The sequence below is a fragment of the Apteryx mantelli genome, chromosome 1 (assembly GCF_036417845.1).
Source record: "Apteryx mantelli isolate bAptMan1 chromosome 1, bAptMan1.hap1, whole genome shotgun sequence".
Taxonomy (NCBI): Eukaryota; Metazoa; Chordata; class Aves; order Apterygiformes; family Apterygidae; genus Apteryx; species Apteryx mantelli.
In genome coordinates, this window is record NC_089978.1 from 209,075,819 (window position 1) to 209,097,092 (window position 21,274).

General features: G+C 38.9%; 1 protein-coding gene across 1 annotated transcript in view; it reads right to left on the reverse strand.

The window, feature by feature from the left end:
• GSAP (gamma-secretase activating protein) overlaps positions 1-21,274 on the reverse strand; it is a 49,323-nt gene that overhangs the window by 18,507 nt on the left and 9,542 nt on the right. The window contains exons 6-19 of the mRNA XM_067316778.1: positions 21,178-21,266; positions 20,716-20,785; positions 19,554-19,603; positions 18,135-18,239; positions 17,118-17,177; positions 16,291-16,334; positions 14,787-14,872; positions 10,082-10,159; positions 7,721-7,798; positions 7,146-7,238; positions 5,660-5,877; positions 5,289-5,358; positions 4,491-4,573; positions 3,765-3,818 (exon numbers count right to left, since the gene is read on the reverse strand). Coding sequence (XP_067172879.1) covers positions 3,765-3,818; positions 4,491-4,573; positions 5,289-5,358; positions 5,660-5,877; positions 7,146-7,238; positions 7,721-7,798; positions 10,082-10,159; positions 14,787-14,872; positions 16,291-16,334; positions 17,118-17,177; positions 18,135-18,239; positions 19,554-19,603; positions 20,716-20,785; positions 21,178-21,266 — 1,178 coding nt within the window. The remainder of the gene's footprint in view (positions 1-3,764; positions 3,819-4,490; positions 4,574-5,288; positions 5,359-5,659; positions 5,878-7,145; positions 7,239-7,720; positions 7,799-10,081; positions 10,160-14,786; positions 14,873-16,290; positions 16,335-17,117; positions 17,178-18,134; positions 18,240-19,553; positions 19,604-20,715; positions 20,786-21,177; positions 21,267-21,274) is intronic.

The following is a 21,274-nucleotide window of genomic DNA, read 5'->3' on the forward strand; positions in this document are numbered from 1 at the left end:
GATAATTGTAGTTACATGGCAATCTAGCCAAAAAAAAACCCGAACAAAAGCAATTGCTCTCTTTTTTCAATACTACTTAAATTTTACCCTAAACATTTATTCTTTAAATTTAACAGCAGGGGTAGGAGCTACCTATACCTGAGCTGAAAAGCTGGTGGCTGCAATGCAGATACCTAGCTACCTTGGGTCCTTTTACAGTCACTGGGGAGAAATGGATACTTCTAAGCCATAACTCATGTGACCCATTTCAGATGTCTGGTTTAGGATGGGAAGAACCGCACCACAGACTACGCTGACCATACTGTCTAGAGTTCCACTGACTCAGAAAAGGAGCCTTAGGCAACTAACTTGGATGTAAATATTTACATTTGGTCAAATAAATCCCACTCTGGTTTCCTAGTAGCTCTAAGTAGAGGAGCAACACTACAACCCTGGCAGTGGCAGACTAGCAATATTTTCAAGCTGCATTAATACTTCCACTGCAAACATCCATTTGCCAACCTCAAGCAGCAGACTCTCAACCAGAAAAGAAACAAAATCCAGACATTCCCACAGCAGTTCTAAAACCTTTAAATCACTTTCAGCATTAGAGTCAAACTCAGCTGTGACAGGAGGAAACAAACAAACAGGTACTGGTTTCCTGAGCTAGTTCCTGGACTGGCTGTAGAGATTTAAGGCCACAGTTTATAAAGGGGGAGTGATTGAGATTAAGGCACTTCATTTTGGCAGTTTTAAAAAACAAGTGATGGTACTTGCACTTTTCTTCTCCTTCCCACCCATCTTACCTTTCCAGTATAGATACTGCAGTAGAAACGTTAGAAGGCAGAGGGAATTTGGATTCACAGTAATTCCTGGCTTGCTATAACATGTTGGATTTTTTAGAAAAGTGGGGGAGGGATAGCAATAACAATAACTTCAGAAGAAAACCTCAGATGCCCTTAAACCATTTTCTACTATAGACTACAATTTGCCAGTGAAAATAACATGCAGAGACTCACTCCTGCCAGCCATGTCCCTCTTGCTGCCAAGTCTGAGTGTTGCTTTATTGTTGTAGCTGCAGCAGAAAAGTAAATGTATTTTTTGCTTCAGGTTACTTACACTTAGCAGCTGGAAACTAGAAGGGCATACAGCACCGTATGTTCACCCTGCTGGAGCTGATTAACAAGATCTACAATGGACTACCACAGTATCTTGCATAAATGTTACCAATATGAAACCAGTGGAAAAAAAAAATCAAGACTACAGAGTAAGGGTATCATCTAGTGACCAATTTATGCAACTGCGACAGCACTACCACTGCAAAGATGCATTCAGGCCACACAGAAGTTTGATTTGTGGTAGGGGGAAGCAAGACAGCAAGTTTCTTTCATATATTGTCTGTAACAAGAAGTGGTAGACTTCAGAATTAAAGCAGATGCCACTGAAAATCTGCACTTTTAGGTCTTATTGAAAAGTAAAAAACTGAAAATAAAGGATTATTATAATTAAATCTGTGATCCTCTGGGGATCACAGGGGCAAAGATTTGAGGGAGAAGACTCCTTTATTCAGTCTTAAGTGGTCAGGAATTAATGCCAAAGTATGAGTGCCTAAAAGACACTGTACTACCAGAAGTCAAACCAAGGCCTTACCAGCTTGCAATCCATCAGAAGCTCCCACAGAGCCTTTCATAAGTATTGTTTTTTTCACTAAAGACAACAAGCTCTCTGCTTATAGTCCCTGAGCGATGAAGGGTGCCAATGACCTTCAAGTCTTCAGGAGAGCACACTCGCCTCTTGAAGAATTGCTGCAATACCTCTGCCCAGCAGCGAAGGCATTCAGAGCGCTGCGTAACTAACCCTGCAGGGAGCCAGGGGCAGCTACACCACAGATCTCCACTCTTAGCCCCAGCAAAGGGCGAGAGAGAGGCTGCCTTTTCCTGTGCCGATCTCCCGGGCAACTGCTTGTGCTACACGTCTTCACTCTCTTCTCCCAAACTCCCTCCCATTTTCTTCCCCTCCTCCTCCTGCCCTTCACTCCTCCCCTTCTGATAGAAAAACCTATGTGCACTCCTTCAAGTTTGTTTTTTTGTGTTTAAGATCAGACACATATTAATGACAATGTGTAAAGCTTTTTGACAAGCTGACTCTTACTGCTCCCCCATTCTCATAGCCTCTCTTAATATCTCTTGCTGAGCAGGAATTTGGTGGCAAAACAGACCTGTTACCAAAGGAGCCATGTTACATTATGAATATGGATACAGTGCTCCCAAAGGCTCTCAACAATTCAAGGGCTTGAGAACTTTAAAAAGCTTCTCAGGTAAACAACTCACCGTCCTTTCTGTGAAATGCCATAAAATCTGATGCAGCAGAAATAATATATATAGGACCAGATTCTTCACCAGGGTCTGACTGTGACACGAGAACATACACCAACCGAAACCCCATCAAGTGACCAGTTAAACTCAAGGCATGGTGGCTTTGTGTCACTGGAGTGGTACAAAGCAGCCAAAGCAGTAAACCCTGTGTATTTATATCTGTCCTCATTTGAGAGCCAGAGCAATCTGCAGTCAAAAGCAGCAGGAAATATGTGTCTTTAGTTCAACTCTGACCTTTTCAGTCTGTTTAGGTTTCAGACAGAAATAGGAAATGAGTTCCACAATCAGGAAGTATAGCTGCTAAAGGCATTTGCCCCCAGAGGTTTGAGGTTCAATCTCAGACAAATTAAAGGCCTGCTAACTTTGACCTTAGTGAATTACATGGATAATTTAGCAACACAATTTCAAGATCAGATTTTCCCAGGTGTCTCATCTCCCATGGCAGCCTTCCCAAGCAAAGCACGCAAAGCTCGATTTGCAGATAACAGTGATGTGAATCTGAAGCAATATGGCTGTAATGCAACCGCAGAAGAGTCAGGGGGCAGTGGGTAATTTCACCAATTTTCAAAGGTTTTGTTAAAACTGAAGTTTTATGAGCTAACTGTAAGTACCTGGGAGAAAACAGACTCTCACCTCACTAAAATTCTACACAACACAATATTCTCATGTATCCAGAGTGTGTTCCCATGGAGAACAAGAGACCACTTGTGGGTAGCACTTGGGAAAATGTGAAGTGTTTTCCTAAATTGGGGACAGCTGAGGCAGGGAAAAGGAAGATGGGAAGAATCATTCATCTTGTTTTCAATGGAAAGTACAGAGTTTCCTACCCAAACAGCATGTGCTCCTCCCCATCCAGCTCACTGCCTTTTCCAGGCTGTACAGGAATGCGTCTAGATTTAGGTAGCCAAATCCCTGACATCAGTGCAATCACAGGATGCTCTGGACAAAACAAAGGGAGGGTCACGAACCACGAGTACCAATGGAAGCAAAATGAAATCTCCCTTGAGCACTCCAAAGGGGGGATATGTACTGAGAAATCCTATACACCTTTTGTGCCAAGAAGTTTACCTGCAGCTAACAAAGTCACAAACTGAAGAGGTATCAATCAAATCTAGAAAGAAATAATTCTTGGAGGGCCTTCCCTGTTGAACCGAAGAAGCCTCTTAAGAAAAAAAAAAAATATATATATATATATATATATATATACACATACATCTTTGAGGTAGCAAACATCAGTCAGGAAGACTGATATTTTATGAAATGGGTCACGCATTTACAATAGGGCAATTTTCTGTTCACCTCTAGTTTTGGACAGGGCTGTGCATGCCAACACTGCTAGTATTTAGTTTTAAAAAGTAAAAACAAAGCTCCTACCTGCCAATATGAACATATTTTTATATAGAAACTTACCTCTAATATAGGTAGAGAAATAATGTCTGTTGCACATGTTACTCCAGGGATAACCTATAAATACAGACAAATGTTAAGAATATAATTCACTTGCCATAAAACACAGCCTGTTTGAGTATCTAAGTGAATCTCCATTACCCGTTTCCTTTGGGAAATAATCTAACTAACCAAGACTGTACATTCAGTTTTGCTGAAGAGAAAGCTAGAAGACATTTTCTCTCATTGATTGCATTTAGGAAAAGATAACATTAGAACTGTGATAAATTACAAAAATTCAAATTAGCTATTTGGTATAACTGTGGGGGCTTATTTAAAGTTATTCTGCTTCTGCAACCTTACTCAGAAATCTTAACTCTCTTGAAACTGTTTGTCTTGGAAATAACTGCATGACTGTTGGTTAAAGATATTTTGTATCCACTATAAATATCATATGCTAGGCAATTAGTGTTTGTTCCAAACCCCAGCAAATTAATCATCCATTACATTACAGTAACTATTCCCATTTTATAAATGAAGTTATTTGAGGAAATTAGGGCTTGTGGAAGACACTACTAATGTTAAGACTCAACAAACTAAAATGGACATAAAGCACAAATATGGATTTAGAGCATGTCTGAGAAAAGGTGATGTATACAAATAAGTCATATTGCAGGTTTTATTAAAGGAAAACAGAAAAGCAAGCAGACTCCCTCCAGTTATTAATGGAAGCACTAGCTGTTCTCTTACCCCAATCCAGTCAAGCAGTGATGTGTATGGCAAAAGTTTATCCAGGTTGTGCATTTCTGGACACATTCTGCAGTGCAGGGAAGCTGAATGCAATGTAAAAAGATTGAGAAGGGCAAGTTTACGTAAACTTATCTGTTATCCAGAACAGGCTTTACACTCTGTTCCTCATCTATGTAACACTTGTTTAGGGACAAATCCTGCTGCTGACTCTGAAGCAGCTTCCTCCGTGGTGGAAGCGGTCCCATTCTGTGCACAAAAGGAGGAAGGGAAATCCAGATGGCCATGCAGGGCTGGATCAGTGGCCTGGCTGCAGCTCAGCCCTGCAGGGGTCCTTGGTACAAAGGCTCAGGGCACACAGGACATGCACTGGCTAGGCTGAGGAATCGGTTGTTACAGAAGATGTCATGCTATGCCAAATCATTACCACAAAACGTTTTGGGCTGGGCTAGAGAAGATTTGGTACTCCTTTCCAATCCCAGTTATTTACATTCCAGATATTCAAGCCAGGAGCAAGGCAGAGAATTTGTTCTCCAGTGACTTAAAATAACGAAAACACTATTTGTCTCAGTGGACAAAAGCCTGCATTTTGCTGCCATTCTGATTTTTTTTTGCTGCTGTTCTGATCTATATACTTCCCAAACAACTGACATTGGCTCTAATGCCACAACGTGTAGGTCAGTTAATACAGATTATAATCAAAATGTTAGGAAAGAAGAGAGTCAGTTTGTGACATTGTGGCTTCTCCTTAAGTCGCAAGTTAGGTATTCTAACTTAGCATGCAGGAAAAGAAATACCTACCAATGATAAATTCTTGAATGGGGTCAAAAGTAAGACATGTTGACAGGTTCTCAGAAATCCACCAAATAATCTGTAAGAATTAGAACAGGGTAATTTGTCACATCTGTTTAAGCATGTGTTGTAAGAGACTTGAAACAGGCCACAGGAACTTTGATTCAGGTACCCAACACTTTGCAGGGAGCATTGATACGGAGATAAACATTTTCAAAACAGCTTTGACCAATAAAGCACCTTAGGCAGCTCAGCTGATGAGTCTCTTGGAACTACCAAAAGGTACATGCAAATCAGGATTACTTCTGTTTGGTACCATGCCCTGACCTTGCTTTGTATGAGATGTTAGCCAAAGAACTTAGAGCAGGTTCTTTTCCCACCTGCATTTCCAAGTCTGTTGTACTTCCAACATACAGAAGAGCACAATGCAGAGCTGCCAATCTCTCGCTGTCTTGCTTGCTGTTCTGTAGGAACTGCAGTAAGGCACTGTCACTGATGCTCACTGCATAGATGCTTCCTGCACAGCAATCCAAGATGGTTGACACAAGCGGGGACTGGATGGAGCAGTTGGGCAACATATCAATTCTTGCATTCTCACCTGAAGGACACAGGTTTGAGGAGAGAAAGGACTCAGAATGTAAAATCTGGCTGCTACTAGTATTGTCTCCTCCCAACACTCCCTGGTCCCCAGCAGTAAGAAACAGTCTGCCCCTAGTACTACCTGCACTGGTATTGTGCTGAAGAGGAGGAGGAATGCTGCTGGCTGAGGAGAGGGAATAAATAGGGAGCAATGTCCACATCCAATCCAATCCTTCCCTACTGTTGAAGCAGAAAAGCTGTACAGATCTAAGGCCCACAATGTGGAAATAGAACAAATCAGGATACATAGGACAGGGCAGAGAAGGGCACTAGGCCAGTAATACAGATACAACAATGGAATTGGCACCTAAGCATCACCACAGTTCAGAAATGCTCATCTTTAGAATCATGATACAACCTTGCATTAGTAGACTGCTCATCATCTCTCCCAGGAAGACCACGATAGAAAGGTTCTGCTCTACAATTACCAATTAAAGCATTGGATCAAAACCTCTTTATTTATGCTAGCACTGAGATTGACCACCATAGTACTATTTTATAGGACTCCAAATCCTTTGCATCAGAGAAGTCAGGCCCACCACATAACTTCTCCACTCATCTCTAGCAGAATATTTAAGTAGATATACATAACAGCCACACATTTGCTTCCTACAGTGCCCCTGCACCAGTCCCCACTGCTTACCTTTCCTTCATCCAATCAGAAAAAAAGGCTTCTGCTTTCAAACAAAGGCCCTCCATTTCCAAAAATAACCCATTTCCCATAAAGACATGTTTGTTGGAAATGAAATACTGTGCCTCTCAGATGAGACTCTAAATCAAATTGCATCAGTCTGATCAGGTGAAGGAAACACAGATTTCCTCTCCCCACACCCTCCAAACACACACATTTAGAGCAACTCAATTGGAGGAAGGAAATGTAAAATCAAATTTACATCTCCATGTGAAATTTGAGAACAGCAGAGGACCAATAAGCATGTGCAAAGGTGGGGGAAAGGAAACTATGAAACTGAGGCAAAGAATTTCAAATTCAGTGAAAGCTCTTCTTCCATTTCACAACAAGCTAGAAGTACGTAATGGATGAAGTAAGAACGGTCACTTCAGATTCTCTTTTTAAAAAGGAAGTGGCAAAATCGTGGTTCTTTCAATCTCTCTTCTAGGGAACACTGCAATAAAGCAAATGCTAAGCAAACTCAACTTTCTTGTAAAGAGATTTGAACAAGTTTTCACTACAATAAGAATTACTTCAAAGCAGTAGTCTTACTGTACCTGTCAGAAACAAACTATAGCACAGTAGATCAGGGTGTTGAATATTCAGGAGGTGCAGGAACTGGCCAGGCAAATAAGCAGCCACATAATAATCTATTTAAAGAAATAACAGCAGTCAATTTAGTACTTGTTCACTCATTTGCTCTAAGAGGTTGTTTCACATGATTCTCATCTTGACCCATTTCTCTTTGAAGGAATTGATTATGTCTAGGAAATATAAAAGGAATTAATTAAAAGCAGCTGTTGTATTAACACAGGAAATACTAGCAGTACATTTGGGTTTGCAAGGGAAGATTCAAGAGGCTCAAGACACTCAACAACTCACTAGCTGATCTCCAGAGCAGAAGCTGAGTTAATTTCAGAGGAAGTTGCTTACTGTGAGGTATTGCAATATCAAATGCCAAATATAAAAGTCAAGCAAAAAAACCCCAAACCAAACCAAAACAAAAAATCCCACACAACTACTTAAAGTCAAGAAAAATAAATCTTTTCCTCTTAGAGGAGGGTTAGCCATTTGTCTCCCTACCAGGGACAGAGAATGGCAGTCACACAGGGAAACAACAACAATAACCTACCAAGATTCAAAAAAGCTACTTCCTTCAGTTGATGGGTTTCTGCTCTTTCTAGAGAGACTGTAAAGGTTTTGTTGTAACCTGGGGAAAAAAATAATAATATTAAAAAAACCCACACCATCTGTTATGAGCCACGTATGACTTTATAGCTAGAATCTTCAGCGGTGCCAGTTTACCCAAACAGTGATATTTCAGGCTATTTTATGGGCTTGTCTGCACAGATGGATTTATTTCACACTAAATAGAGTTGCTGCATACTTAGTAGACCTGCATCTATGCAACACAGTTCTTTAGTATACGGAAACTGGCCACATACTACACAGCCTGTGTTCCTGTCTTAAGAAGCATTCCATCGCAGAGTAAGCTTTCGTGTAAAAATACCTTCCCATCAAAAAAGAAAAATTCTTTATATAGTTGCGCCTCATATTTTGGTGATCCTTCAACTGCTTTAGAGAACCTCCAGTTTGTTTATCTGCAAACCCTGTTGCTCCAATTTAGTTAACCTCTCAGTTTAAGACCCTAGCTAATTTCAGACCCACTTTGCTTGCATGGACTTAGCATCAGCACAGACGTTATTTTATTCTAGGCTTGCACCAAACCTTTTCCTTTGTCCAGCAAGAACAGCACAGAACTCTATTTCATCAAACCTCTGAGAGAAACTGAAGATTCAGGTAACTAAGGACATAATGACTCGCCTCCAAACATCCTTGCTTAAGCCTGGAGTGAATGGTGTCATGACCTAATATGCTACCTAATAATGTGTGAAAACACAGGATAAGAGATAGATCTACAGTTTATAAGACCACCAAAGAGGGGAAAAAAAAAAAAAAAAGTGGATGAACCATGCTTCAGCCACCCATCCAGGTGGACAGGACTTTGATTCTTGACCCCAGCAGGAGATATCCTTCATGCTGCTGCAAAAAAGAAACAAGAGATTTCCAAGACCAACAGCAACCCTATGGATAAAGGGGAATCTAAAAGAAAGTTTCTTTGATACAAGATAGTGACTGAAATTTGCTTGAGATGCATCAATATAACTCAGGATAACCAACCACCCTGTTACTTGCCAGCCTGAACACATGTAAGCTAATACTAGCACTGCAGAATACACCAGCAACATCACCATTTCTGCATTTATGCTACATCAACCGACTGTGGGGACCTGCATTCACGTGGAGAAGCAAGTTCGCCTTCTGAGTGTGTAGATGCTGCAGCACAGGCTGAACTCCTTATGAGTCTCAAAAAAGTGACTTATGCTCCTGATATGCCACTGCCTCTGTGGGGTCACTTCAGGTCCAAACGTGTAATTCTCTGTGACTGATGAATCTTACATGAATCCAGAAACAGCTCCGCATCAAAAAACTCCATTCCATGGTCATTCTAGATACAGCTGGTCAACATTACCATCATATTTATGCTCACTCTTTTCCTGGTACACACACAGATGCACAAGGGCCATGGCTGGCTTAAAGAGATGCAGCCCCCATCAGCTACACATAGGACGCATCTGAGGAAGTCAGCCCTTCATTGTGAATCATCAGTGCTGAGTGCTGCTACATCCAAAACTTTTCGACTGTTTGCTAATGCCTTCAAGAACCCCCAAAATGCAGTTCCAGCAGCAAAGTAACAGGTTAGTGCAACTCCCAGCACTGAAGTCCTAAGTCATTTTCCTGACACATGAAAGCAAAGACTTGAGGTAAAACAGAAGTATGTTGCCTACTTGAATATGGTTACTCCATTCTATGCAGCTTTTCACTGAGAAATAATTCAGCTCTCTCCTCCACTTACAAATGAAAGAAAGATATCTTGCTGACATTGTAAGTTTTGCTCTGATCAAGATGAAACAATATGCTTCACTCTTTCCAAGAAAAAAAATAGGACCTAAAACTAAGAGCTAGGACACCACTTACATACACCATTCTTAAGTCAATGGGTGTTGCACTCCTTGCTGTGAAAATGAAGTGTTGAAACTGGAACTCTAAACACACATTCAAGCTAAGAGCCACTGTCTCCATTTTCTTACACACTGAACGCCTTATGGCATAAGTACAGCACACCTGCAGCTTCCACAGATTTCACCGATGTTGTTTGTGCTCAGCATGCTGGAAAACCTAGCTAGAAATACCCAACTAATAGCCATCATGAAGCCACTGGTTTGAAGCAACTCATTCGGTATCAGGCAGGAAGTCTACAGCAGGAAGGTTGACTCAGCAGCCAAACGCAGCTGCCGTCTTTAAAACGCCAGCCACAGTAGTTTATTGTCCACAGACTGAGGTAGTTCCTTGTTTTGCAAAGCTTTCTGTGACTCTTTCAAAGTTATATTCTCCAAAATAAAGCAATTATAACTGAACAGGATAATCTTACCTTTATGTAAGAAATATATGGAGTATGTTATTTCATTGGGAATATCAGAGGCTAGACTGCAACACACACACAAGCCTCCTAAAAAGACAAAAAGGAAAAGAAAATTGACTTGTGCACTTGCATACATGGACATCTTCACACTGCACAAAACTAAAGCAAGACTGTTACAGATCAGAAACAAACAATAATAATCTCTCAAAAAGGTCAAATTATAGAAATACATATTACATATTTCTTTAACTATCACTTACCTAGCGAGACACAGAGAAAGAGAGAACAGAGGAGATAATGTGTCACAATGTAAATCTGGGTTCTGACGTAGCCAGTTCTTCTGTTAGGAGATGCACATTTTTAGCCCTTTCCCATAGACATCATGCTTGCAGTCAAAAATGATCAAGCCTTTCTCTCCACAGCCTACCTCAATCTCTAGATATTTTCTGTTAAGGGACTATCAAATATGCACAGAACAACGTTGTAAAATATGAAGTTTGTCTGCTTTCTAAATAATCATTTCATATTGGCAGCAGCCTGATAGGCTAATTAGAGCATTCTCACACTAGAAAATATAGTTCCTTCTCCACTCTCCAGTCCGAAGAGCCGTAATTCCTTTTTTTAGGAGAAAAGTTAGTCCTTGTCACAAGCATATTTCAACCAAGGTACTTTGTGCAGGAATGCTCCCCCTCTTCCATCCTAATTCTAAATCATACACAGACTGCTTTGACTTAATTAGATGGTAGACATCCCTCCATCTCTTATTAAAAAAATAAGAGAAAAACCCACACACTTATCCACTTATTCCAATGCCTTGGCAAGCTGCTTTGGCATTCATGTTAGAAAGGGCTTCCAAAGCACATTTTCCTAACTCAGTCGGGAAAGCTGGACTGCAACTACAAACGTTCACCTTTTTTAAGTGACAAATTTTAAACAAAGATAAAAGTATTACTAATATAAATATTCTTCTGTAAAAAATAAAGGTTCACATATACAAAGTATACAGAAAAAGGCACAGTACAAAAAAAAAAAGCGCAAGTACAAAAGCACAATTAACAAGATATTTTACTTAGTTAAATGCCTAGTACTTCAGACCACAAAACTGTAGCATAGCTGTGATACAGATCTGGCCAAGGCACTAAACACTTCTGGGGAAGGTAAATAACTTCTGAGGTGCAATTTTTTTCTGCTTATTCTCACCAGGCTGAATATTGATGGGAAGCCTGATATAGTTTTCCTTGGATATTTAAGTTATTTAGACAACAGATGGGGCATTTTGCCAGAGCTCTTGGCATCTTTCAGACCACGCATAATTTTTAAAGTAGCGGCATCAGGATTCAGCAGGGAGATTGGAAGAACTCCAGCAAACCCACAATGCTGTTTGATTACCAACAGCTCCACTCTGACACCACAAATTTCTTTCTTGCAAGCTGGAGGATAAAGTGCATGCTATCCTGTAAATTGCATAGCATGCAAGTGAATGCAAGTGAATCTATTTAGATAAGGTATCAGTGGGTTTATATCACAAAAACCAGTGGCTCTGGGGACTACTAATGAGATGCATGTACCTTCACCACTAGGATACTGGTCCAAACATTAATCACCTGAATTACAAATGATAGATAATATAATGAAATGGTGCTTCATTAACACAGATAAAAGGAGCACGACAGTCTCAGCTCAGCAAGTGTCCATGAAGCACCATTACAGCTGATGCTGTCTTGGCGGTCTCAGAGCAGCCAGAGACTGAAAATGTAACAGATTCCTTTCGTACCCTTCCCAGTGCTTTGCAAAATCAGAGCTGGGGTGCACTGATGCAGGGAAAGCTTGTTCTTCTATTGTGCCTAGGCAGTAAGTGTTCTGTGCAGAGGCAGAACAAAGTCTCCTACACTATCCATTTCAATATCCTCTGCAAACAATAAGAGTTTGAGCTAAATGCTACAATATGAGAAGAGAGATACATGAAGATGTATTTGGACAGACTCCTTTATCTTTTCAGGAATTAAAAAAAAAAAATCCCAATTAACAACAAGGGGGGGGGAAGGCAGCATATAAAGTTCTATTTGTGTAGAATAATAGTAAGTTTCTATATTTAGCAGAGTTAAGGAAACAATTACAACTCTGCCACTTGGTAAATAAACATCACACCATGGAAACTGTAAGAGAGACTCATGAGTATAGACATGAAGACACAAAGTCTTTCTTAGGAAACTTAACTTCTAACTCTGATTTCTCTTCACACAGAACCTTAAAACATAATGCTGTATCAACATCTCAACATGGCATCTGAGTGTCTCACAATTCAAATATACCATTGCATTAGAGCATTTTGTCTGCTTGTACAGACAGAGACTTGTCTCACCCACTTCAGTCATCCAAACATCACTGATTTAGGCTCTTTCTATAGCAAATGAAGATAGATGGAAGCAATCATCCTCTGGAGATGCTTATTTCTCTCTATAAATGTAGTCCTGACACTTAACTTTTAGGTGGGTAGAGTTAGGTGAGGGTAATCCAGGATTTATGCTATCTTACTGTCTCCATTTTTCTGAAAATCCAGTAAATTTAACAGAAAAGTACTTCTAAAGCACTAAAAGAAAACATAACCACCAAGTATTGTTTAAATAACTGAGCGCTGAACATACAAAGTTAATTCTAAAATTAGAACTGTTTGATCTCAGCTAATCTATGACAAGTACATTAGTATTTTTATCTGGAGACATTTTGTCTTGTTTGTGCTGGATGTAAGGAACAGGGCTACTTTTCTTCTAATATGGAAATTCGAGAAAGAAAAAGTGATTTCATCCAGAGTTCAGATTGGCTGTAATCAAAAACAATTTTATTAAATAGGAAATTGCATGGAATATTCCATTTTGAATTTATTCCAATTATTCTTTGCCAGAGATGGCTTAACGGAACAAAGAGAGACATCAGTATTAACAGTTAAAGTATGCTAGCAATTCCATAGAAAGCATGGTCTATGCCCCAAAGAGCCTGCAGTCTAGTCCTGCAAGTCACCATGACAAGGAGGTGCAAAAGGGAACTACAGTGTGATTATCAGTGTCCATCAACATCTGGATATGGTCTCAGCCCCCAAATCATTTGATCCAAACTGTCAATTACTCAAAATGGATGGTGCAACATAATCTTTGGTTTCAAACATTCAACAGAATGCCACATACAGTAATCCCACTTACTAAGTGTGACTGACAAACTGTGTGTTTAACATTACACAAAAGGTTCAACATCTGATAGGTTCTACAGGGAATTTAAATACTGTATTGCCGGATGGAAAAGAACATTTTACTTCAGGGTAGTCAACAGTCTGGTGGGAGGAAGATGGAATTTCATCCTAAGGTAAAAGGAGGTGCTTGAATCTGGACAAACGCTAGAGAGCGTAGGTTTAAAGGGAAACATGCATATGCAAATTAATAACATTTTCCATTACTGGACAGGTGGCTTGTATATAAAAGGCATCTCAAAAATACTGTCTTAACTTAACTAACAGAGAGTAAAAGTAGCCTTATCTACATTCTGGTAGACAATAGCTTGACTGTCTCTTATTTCTAATTCCTTCCCTCTAAACTTTGTAACTGTTGTCTGCATTTGTAAGGAAAAAAAAAAAACAGTGTAAAGAAACTGTATTTTTCTTGATTTGCAGTAGTGGTCATTTTAGTGTAACTGGCAAATATCTCAGCAATTCACCCCTGTGCATACAGCAGTCCTTAAAAAATGAGATGCAAAGCCACTTTTGCAATGCATCATACTCCATGCAACTCTGCAGCCTATTCATAGGTTAATCAGATACAGCGCTGCTTGGTAGTATGGTCTAATTTAGAAGTTGAAATTGCAGGCATCCACGATGAATGGATGTCTCTTGAGACTAGTTTTCAAATCAAGAAAAAGTCTGTGGCCTGCATTAGGATGAAGGGAGATTCCCAAATCCTAAAGGTTTAAGTAACACCTAGAACTTATACATACTAAACCCTTAAATATCATATACTAAGTTTAGTATCACACACTAAACCCTGAGAGTCTAAGTATCACATAGTAACAGCAAAATGAAGCTCTTGCAATCTGCATTGCACATGCCCTGTTTATGCATATGCACTCTGTAACACAACTACATACTTGTATCAGATGCCCAGACAACAGATCTAGCCAGAACCTTCTTTGAATTTACTGCCTTTATAACATACTTTTTGTCAGTTTTAGCATTAAGTTGCTCTGGTACTACACAGCTGTGCTTTGGGACCACCTGGATTCTGAAAGTACCACAAAATGTTGCAGATGCTTAGTCAGAGAAGCTTCATCTTATGAGTGCATTTTATCAGCTCTTGCACTACCAGTAAATTTCTGGATAACTGTTTTAATGTCAATATATAAAACCCTAGGCAGTCCTGGACTCAAGAGTGGGTGTGTGTGGGTGTATGTGGGTGTCCAGTTTTCACAGGGTAAAACAACCCCCCCCCCCCAAAAAAAAACCCCAAACCAGCAAAAAACAGAAAGACTTATCAGTGCACAGTTTCCACTTCTCCCTCTCCTCACAGAGATGTCAAGTACACTCTAAAGGAAAAGGCTCACACTCTCAAAAGAACCCACAAAATATTCAGTGTAATCTCTTATGAGAAAATTCTTAGTAATTATGATTATACTTCATGATAACTACATTTGGAAAATATTTTAACATGACAATATTGTATTTATTCATTACCTGCTTTACTTGTAAAAACCTGAAGATTCAAAGATTTAGGTGCAACCTCTTGGTCTTGACAGTAATCATATCCAAAATTCACAAGTCTATGAGCAAATAAAAGATCACAGAGTAAATCTCTTCATTCACACTGATTCATCACAACACAAAGAACACATGAGAACAGTCACAAAGTGAAAGCAAGTTCTGCTGAAGTATTGGAAATTCAGTCCTCTATTACACTTGAGAACTCAGAGGCTTTCGAGCCTGACTCTACTACTTATGTCCGTAAAATTATATTTTAACCTGCAAGTAGGCACACCAATTTCAGCGGAAATACTGAAAAAGGAAAGGACAAAACCATGCTCATACAGAACTTGTTATACCATGACATTCTTTTTCAGTCTCATACTAGGAGTGTTTTAATGGTTTTACAGAACTTTAAAATCTACAAGTGCTGTTTTTTTCCATGCAGAACATGCAACAGAAGGTTGTAGTTGATCTGCTTTGGGTTCCCCCCCGCCATCTCCAAAAACGGATTTCATTCCTAAAGGGATTTTTCCCTGTTTTCTGCAAAAATTCTGAGGAAAAAAATATAGTAATGAAGCTCTTACAAGTGCTGGATTTTTTTCAGTATTAATTGTAACAGGATACATTGCCCAGTTAGGGCAACCTGCATGTTCAGCACCACCATACTGAGCTTTCTGCATAGCACTGAGGGAATTTGGGGACAGTTTGGGCAGGATGCAGCTCACCAATCTTCAGATACTGATACCTGAACTAGTAGCCTTGGCCTCCCTCTGTGTTTAATGAAGAGAAACAGGCCATTTTGGAATTTAAATTCAAATGAAGATAGATGAGAATGAGATGAATTATGACTGAAAATAAGAGTATCCTGACTAGATCTTCCTCAGTGAAAAGGGAGGCTTAGGGAGACAAGCTCAGATGCAGTCATGTGCACGGCAGACACCAACAGACTCCGATGAATCTTACCCCTTGAAACTGCAGGCCACCAGCAAATAGCACGCTGGAGAAGAAAAGGGGCATAGGTGGTAGGAACAATCTAGTGGTCTGGTTAACTGCCCAGTAAAACATGTAACAGCAACAAAAAATGGAGAGCTTCTCTTGACAGGAATAGGGCAGAAATTTAGAAATCACCACTATGGATTAAATACTGCACACCCATGACAGCAAAGGAGATTGAAGCAAGTTTCTTCACTTTGAACAGGTAAAGAATACTCAAGAGAAGGACAGTTTAACCTATAACTAGTTCTTCAGCCAAATCATTCTCAAAAATGACACAAAAAAAGTAGTCAAGGATTCAATTAAGTTTTACAGTTGACCCTGATGAAAGTGAGAGGAACCGGAGCTGGACAGGGTGCTTAAATTATTCTTATATTCCAGTCCCACGTATGCAACTCCAAAGATAATGTGTTTCTGACATAAATTTTACTCAGGTTGATAAAAAGTTAGACTATGCATTAAAAGCAACCAAACAAAATACACCCCCCACACAAAAACTTACTTTAATCTTGTGTCATGTACAGAAATATCCAGGTGTGATTCCAGCTGTTAACCCAAAAGCAGAATATACCTATGTTATTTAGTGAAGTCAGTATACTGTGGCTAATATTTCAGTCCAGTAAAATGTGTAACACTCACATTTCACCAGATTGAACATTTTAAAAAAGAAAAATAAAGCTTATCTGTCATCCTGTAATCCTTACAGTCTCCCCAAAACCATTAAATAGTTGCTACTTTTTTGTTTGTTTAAAAAAAAAAGGAAAAAAAAAGCCTCATTGTGGGATATTTAGCCTCTTGCATTAGAGCAAATTTCAGCCACCAGGACAAAAACCTAGTACAATTACATGCTCATGCTCACAATTACAGTCATAATTTATATGTTCCATTCCATTTCTTGCCAATGGACGCTTTTCTGCCTCACTTAAAACTGGTACAAAAGTAGTCTGTGATTTCTTTATCTGGCGATTTTGACAACCCTGCTTTTAAGTACTTGGGTATAAGATCAGTGTAACATCATGAACATCATTTACTTCTAGGTGAGCATGTGTGCAATTCCACTGAAGCTACCTTACTGTAACTCAATCTGAATATATTATTGAAAATATATATATTTGTTTTATATATATATATATATATACACACACACACATATATATATATACATATACACACACAAAAAAATACAAAAGAAATGAAAAAACAAACCCCACTTTCTCTCTGCAAAAAGTTCCCTCCAATAATAAAAAACAAACATATCTCAGTATCAGTGCTTGGAACACAACTATATCCAACTCAAAATCATCATATAATATAATACTAATGACTTACTACTGAGTTAAAATTTTCACCAGGATAAAACTGGACACATTTTAAAGTATTCCTTGATTCCTAGAATTAAGAAGATGTGTTTTATAATTAATGAAACATAAGGCATATCATACAGACTGAAAAGTGACTAGATACTCCAGTACTCCACACACCCAACCCACTTCACTAACAAATGTGCAGCAAGGGGACAAAAGACAAATTAAAAACCACATATAAACCCCCACAATAGCACTATGACGTACTTCCTTCCTGTCCCAGATGATTATCTACCAATCATCTATAATTGCGTGGGCTCTTGCTTGAAGCCCAGCATTACATGCATCTCTCTCTCGTGCGCATACACACACGCACACACACAAATATTCTAGAAGACTAAAAAAAGTTTTCCGTAACTGTATCTTACTTCAGTCAGTTCAGAAAGGGAACCTCAGAAAGAAAACCAGGAATACGTTCTCCCTTGCAGTTTCTACTTCCTATCACTTCCTAAAGCTCATTTATTTTTGGTGGGTATGAAGATGTGAGGAAAGTTAATTTTTATTTATGCAGAATACAACAAGTGCAGATATTCCCTCAGTCAGAGAAAAAAAAAGGGGTGGGGTGGGGGGAGGGTTTGAACACTTCTAGCCCAGAGCCTGCCCTCATTTGGTGCACTCAGTACATCTGTATACAATTTATACTTTCTAGATCTGAACTCTAGAACACAGGCAATATACTCATGACAGTTTTTGGTAGATTTAGATCACTTTGAATAAAAAAGCATTTTTAAAGCAAAAAAAAAAAAAAAAAAAGCCCTCACAAACCCACCTTCTTTTACAGGAAGCACCAAAACCACCAGTTCTCTTGCAATCCATAATGCACAGACAGCAGTAAGGCAAGTCTGGCTTTTGGTTTGGCTTATCTGAGGTAGTAAGACAGACTACTATAATGAAAACCAAACTCACACCATTCTTACCCCACACGCCCAGAACTTTCCTATCGTGACACAGACAAGAACCCCTAGAATGACTTTCACCTCACCTTTGGAACAATGTAGAAGAGTCTTTGTTCCATCATATCCCACTGTGCCCAAATGAGATCGTCTGCAACTCTGGCTCTTGGAAGCTGACCTGAGTTTTGAATCACCTAAAGGGAAAAGTTAAAGGACCAAGTAATAGAAGTCAAACAAGGTTTTGTAATGATGACTATGCACCGTCTGTGCTTTAAAGAGATAAGCAATGCATGGAAGAGCCTCAAATGCTAAGGTGCTTGGAATGAATATGCTACTTGTTCACCACAGACGGCCTACCTCTGCTTTGTGCAAGGTGCTTAATTTAAGGAGATCAGAAGCACAGTTTCAGGCTCCACCTACAACCAAATATTTTCTTTAATACTACCTTGATTTCAGAATTCACCACTTATGCTGCTCATAAAGCGAACAAAATAAAACAGATGGCACGCTTCACCACAGGGAAGGGCAGAGGAGTGAAATACCACAGCCAGTTCAGAGCCAGCTACATTAACCACTGAAGAAAGACGTTAACTCCAAAAGGGAGTTCTGTGCAAAGTCTCAGTCACACGGAGAGTACTGATAGCAGGGAAAGGGCTAAAGTTGTGGAAAACTTTCAGAACTGTTTAAATGAACTCTTGAAAGATGTGGGGAGATTTCATGTCAACACAAAACAAATCTGTTTGTTAGGAGGACATGATCTGATTCTTCGGTTGCACTGATATTCTTTATTCCACTACTGTAGACTACTTTATAAAACCCACCTGCTTTAAAAACAACCATACACTTCAAGAAAAAGACCTTAAAAGACTTCAAAGTGTCTGAAAATCAGGACCATAGCCTTTTCCCTTCAAACCTACAACTGTCTCCATGAAATTAAACATTGGCTTTTATGATGCAATTATTTATTTATTATATTAGATGTACACCTAACAACAATAAGCATTTTAGGTAGAACATCCACAATAAATTTGCGAAGAGGAGTTATGTGAAACACAGGAAGAAAGATCAGGGGGAAAACGTTTCCTGCTTGGGGTTTTTTTGTTTTGTTTTTGTTAGTTTTTGTTTTTAATGAAACCTATACTGGGACATACAGTATCCCCACAAGGCAAAGTTAGAAAGGTGACTTAATTCTGTGAATATTTTGAATGCTTTAAAAATAAGCATACACTGTGTTTTCTCCTAACTTCTAATAGTGTTTTTGATCTAGACACGTTTTGAGACAAAGAAAAACAATAAGTGACTTTCCTCATAGATTACATGGTACACAGGTTTTTAGAACAGCTTTGCTGTTAGTTGTGTAAGTAACCATACTGTCAATATTTTAATATATTTTGCGTTGCCCAAGTATAAAGTTACAGAAACAGTTAGCTAAAATTAAAGAAGACAGATATTTCTAACTTTTCAGTTAAAACATAAGACCTCAAAACCCAAGATTTTTCAAGTCTTACCACTTTGTGTTCTTCTTCTGCAACAACATGGATGTCAAATTGTTCAATATCTTTAAAATAAATAAAAAAATTATTTCCTTAAAAACCATACATTTATTATGTTTTGATATAGTTAATAGAACAGTCTGACCTCCCAGAGTGCTACGAGAGCACACTAGACCCAGAAAATTTGACTCAGTATACGAGGAAATCTATGTGACGTATGAATGCAGGTGCCTATTCAGGGACTTACACTCTCTTCCTTTCCTGAAACAGGGTGGCCTCAGCCACAGTGCCTAGTGGAAACAGTCCCCTTGTTCACGTCACTGCAGCATGGTCAGGAAAAGCACTAATGGAAACACTAAACCAAGCCAAGGAGCATGCTTACAATAAAAGAGCATGCACAGCTCTGTGCTAGTGCCTGAGACTACACCTTAATCATGTTTCACTTCCTAGTACAAATACAACCTCACAATCCTTGCTCAGGCAAAATTCCTAAAAGTTATTGGTAGTTTACCTATGTTCAGGGTGCAAGATTTACCTAACAGATGTTAAAAACGGCACTGATCAAAGCATTATGTGAATGGATTACTGAGATGAACTCTGCCCACCTAATTCCAAATACCTAAAAGCTGGCATCTAGTTTAGCAGAAAAGATGGGCCTCTTCAAAAAGATGGGAAGAGTGATCTTACTCTGTGGTAACAGCTAAAGACAAGAGGGATATACTACCTTTTGCAAGTGTCCACCTCTATACATTCACTCCTGAATTCATTCCTATTAGATTAGGCTGAACATTCAAAGATATATGAATCCAAGGAACTTTTGTCCTATTCTTATCCCACTTGGCATGCTGTTAAATCAGCATCTATCTGTCACAGTCAATTGACCTGCTCTGAATTTATAGAGGCAGCTACAGAAGTCTAACTTAGTTTTACTAAAAATTCAGAAGACTGACTAATGAATATATGAACTAAACAAAAAAAATGCAGTCAAAGGTGGCAATTCTGCTAACATTGAAAAAAAATCTCATAGTATACAGTTTTTGGAAGACATCCACAATATCCAGAAGAGTTCAGACCTTTCTTTTTACTGTTTTTCCCATAAAAGCCTGACAAAAATACAATCAGTGATAACCACCTTAAAGTAAAAGAATGAAAACATGCTTTCAAAATATTAACTCACATTTATCTTCTGAAGCTAGCAAGAGATGACTTTCTGTAGAAGTATGTCTGCCTTCATCTGGATAAAGAAACTATACAAAAAGTTTTAAAATAAATCAGATCTTGTTTACCAAAATAATCTAGAACATTTATCATCTAAATGTTTACTTAATTGGATATTCATATATTTTTAATAAAGCCAGGCACACTGATGAGGCTCAATTAATAACAATAGCCATTATTACAGGCTAAAAGTCACTAATCACCATAAACAGGCGTAGGTAGAGCGAAGAAAAATAAAAAAGTAGCCTTCATGTCGGAGAAATATTCTACTTCATAAACATTATATTAAGTATTACATGGGCAAATTATCTCAGTAATAACAGTTTGCAAGATAACATGAGGTATTTCTGCATTCAAACACCTTTTCACTTCGGCATAGTGGATGGAAAAGGTGTATATTTAGATTAGGTGAATAACTTACCTGTACTCGAACACAGCTATCCACAGCCTTTAGGACTCTCACGTTATTAATGGGACGAATTTCAATTAGCAAGGTTAAATATTTGGATACTGCAAAA